The 1,299-nt window shown below is 61.1% G+C and overlaps 1 protein-coding gene across 1 annotated transcript in view; it reads right to left on the reverse strand.

Annotated features, from left to right (window-relative positions):
- TRIM47 (tripartite motif containing 47) overlaps window positions 1-636 on the reverse strand; it is a gene marked incomplete at its 5' end in the record, with an annotated part of 4,243 nt that extends 3,607 nt beyond the window's left edge. The window contains one exon of the mRNA XM_009582045.1: window positions 541-636. Coding sequence (XP_009580340.1) covers window positions 541-636 — 96 coding nt within the window. The remainder of the gene's footprint in view (window positions 1-540) is intronic.
- Window positions 637-1,299: the final 663 nt, after the last annotated feature.

A 1,299-nucleotide genomic window follows, 5' to 3' on the forward strand; every position in this document is an offset into this window, starting at 1 on the left:
TTTCCCTCTCCTTGGTGGCGGCACCCTGAGCGCAGGGAGAGAGGGGTCGGGGTCACCTCCTGCAGGCACGGGAGAGCACCCTTGTCCCCTGCCCAGCACCCAGTTCTCAGCTCTGTGGGGTCCCCCTGACACCCTGTGGCCCCCTTCACCCAAGAGCTCAGAGCACTTTACAACCCAGGTGTCAGGGGCACAGCCGCTTACTGCTCCACCACATCTCGTGTCCCCAGGCGGTGAAGTGACGTGTTTGCACAAGGGCCAAAGGGGACCAAAACCCCCGTCAGCCCGGGGAGAGAAGGTGCAAGAGCCAGCGGATGCCCTGGCACGGTCGTTTCTCCGTTCCTCCTTCCAGGTTGCAAACAAAAGCAGAGATGAGGAGCAAGAATCCTCAGGGATCCCTGCCAGGGTCACCATCGTTTTACGGAGCACTTGCTCCCCTGTGAGCACCACCTCTGCACCCCACGCACCCCAAAAGCTCACAGCCCCTTCGCCTCCGCTTCCCGGACAAGCTGCGCTAACGGAGCAAAGCCATCGCAGAGTCACCTTAATGAGCTCCACCATCTTCTTGGCCTGCGCGATGGTGACTGCCAACTCCTCCAGCTCGTTCTCCGCATCGCTGAGGAATTTGGCTTGTTGGGCCTGCGGGACACGAAGGACAAACGCTGAGCTCTGCCCCCCGATCCCGGTGGCCGGGAGGCATGGGGGGCACAGCCTCTCCCTAAGTTCAACCCAGAGCCCCCTCTCTGGCCGTGACCTTGCTATCAGGCTTCAGGTGAAGGGTGCAAGGGGAATCGCCAGTTGTTTTCCCATTTTCCGCCCCTGCAACATCCAACCTGCAAACATCCCTTCTCTCTCGGTTGGAAAGCTAAAGGAGCAGCCGGGCTGCAAAGGGTCGTGCCCAGCTCCATGCTCCCCACCCCGGTCCCAGCAGAAACCAAACAAAATAGGAATCTGAAAGCAAAACCATGGGGCAGCAATTGCAGCAAGCGCGGCTCAGCCGTGTGCTCTTAGTGTGTATCGCAAGGCTGGGAAAAATCTGCCTGGGACGGGTGCGGAAACCGAAAGGCAGACCTGGAGCACTTGGAAACGCAGCGCTGAATCTCCTGGACATTTCTCGTTAGGAGCAAAGCAAACCAGCTCGGGGTGCTGCGTGGCTGCAGAGGAAGCACCGTCCGAACGCGGCGTTTCCTGACGCGCTATTGTTAGCGCCAGCCGTTGCCCGTCACGAGGACGGGTCCCTGGGGAGCCAGGAGGGCACTGCACTCCCCAACCGGGGCAGCTCCCCCCCCGGTGCTCAGCCCC

The sequence above is a fragment of the Fulmarus glacialis genome, unplaced genomic scaffold (assembly GCF_000690835.1).
Source record: "Fulmarus glacialis isolate BGI_N327 unplaced genomic scaffold, ASM69083v1 scaffold21867, whole genome shotgun sequence".
NCBI lineage: Eukaryota > Metazoa > Chordata > Aves > Procellariiformes > Procellariidae > Fulmarus > Fulmarus glacialis.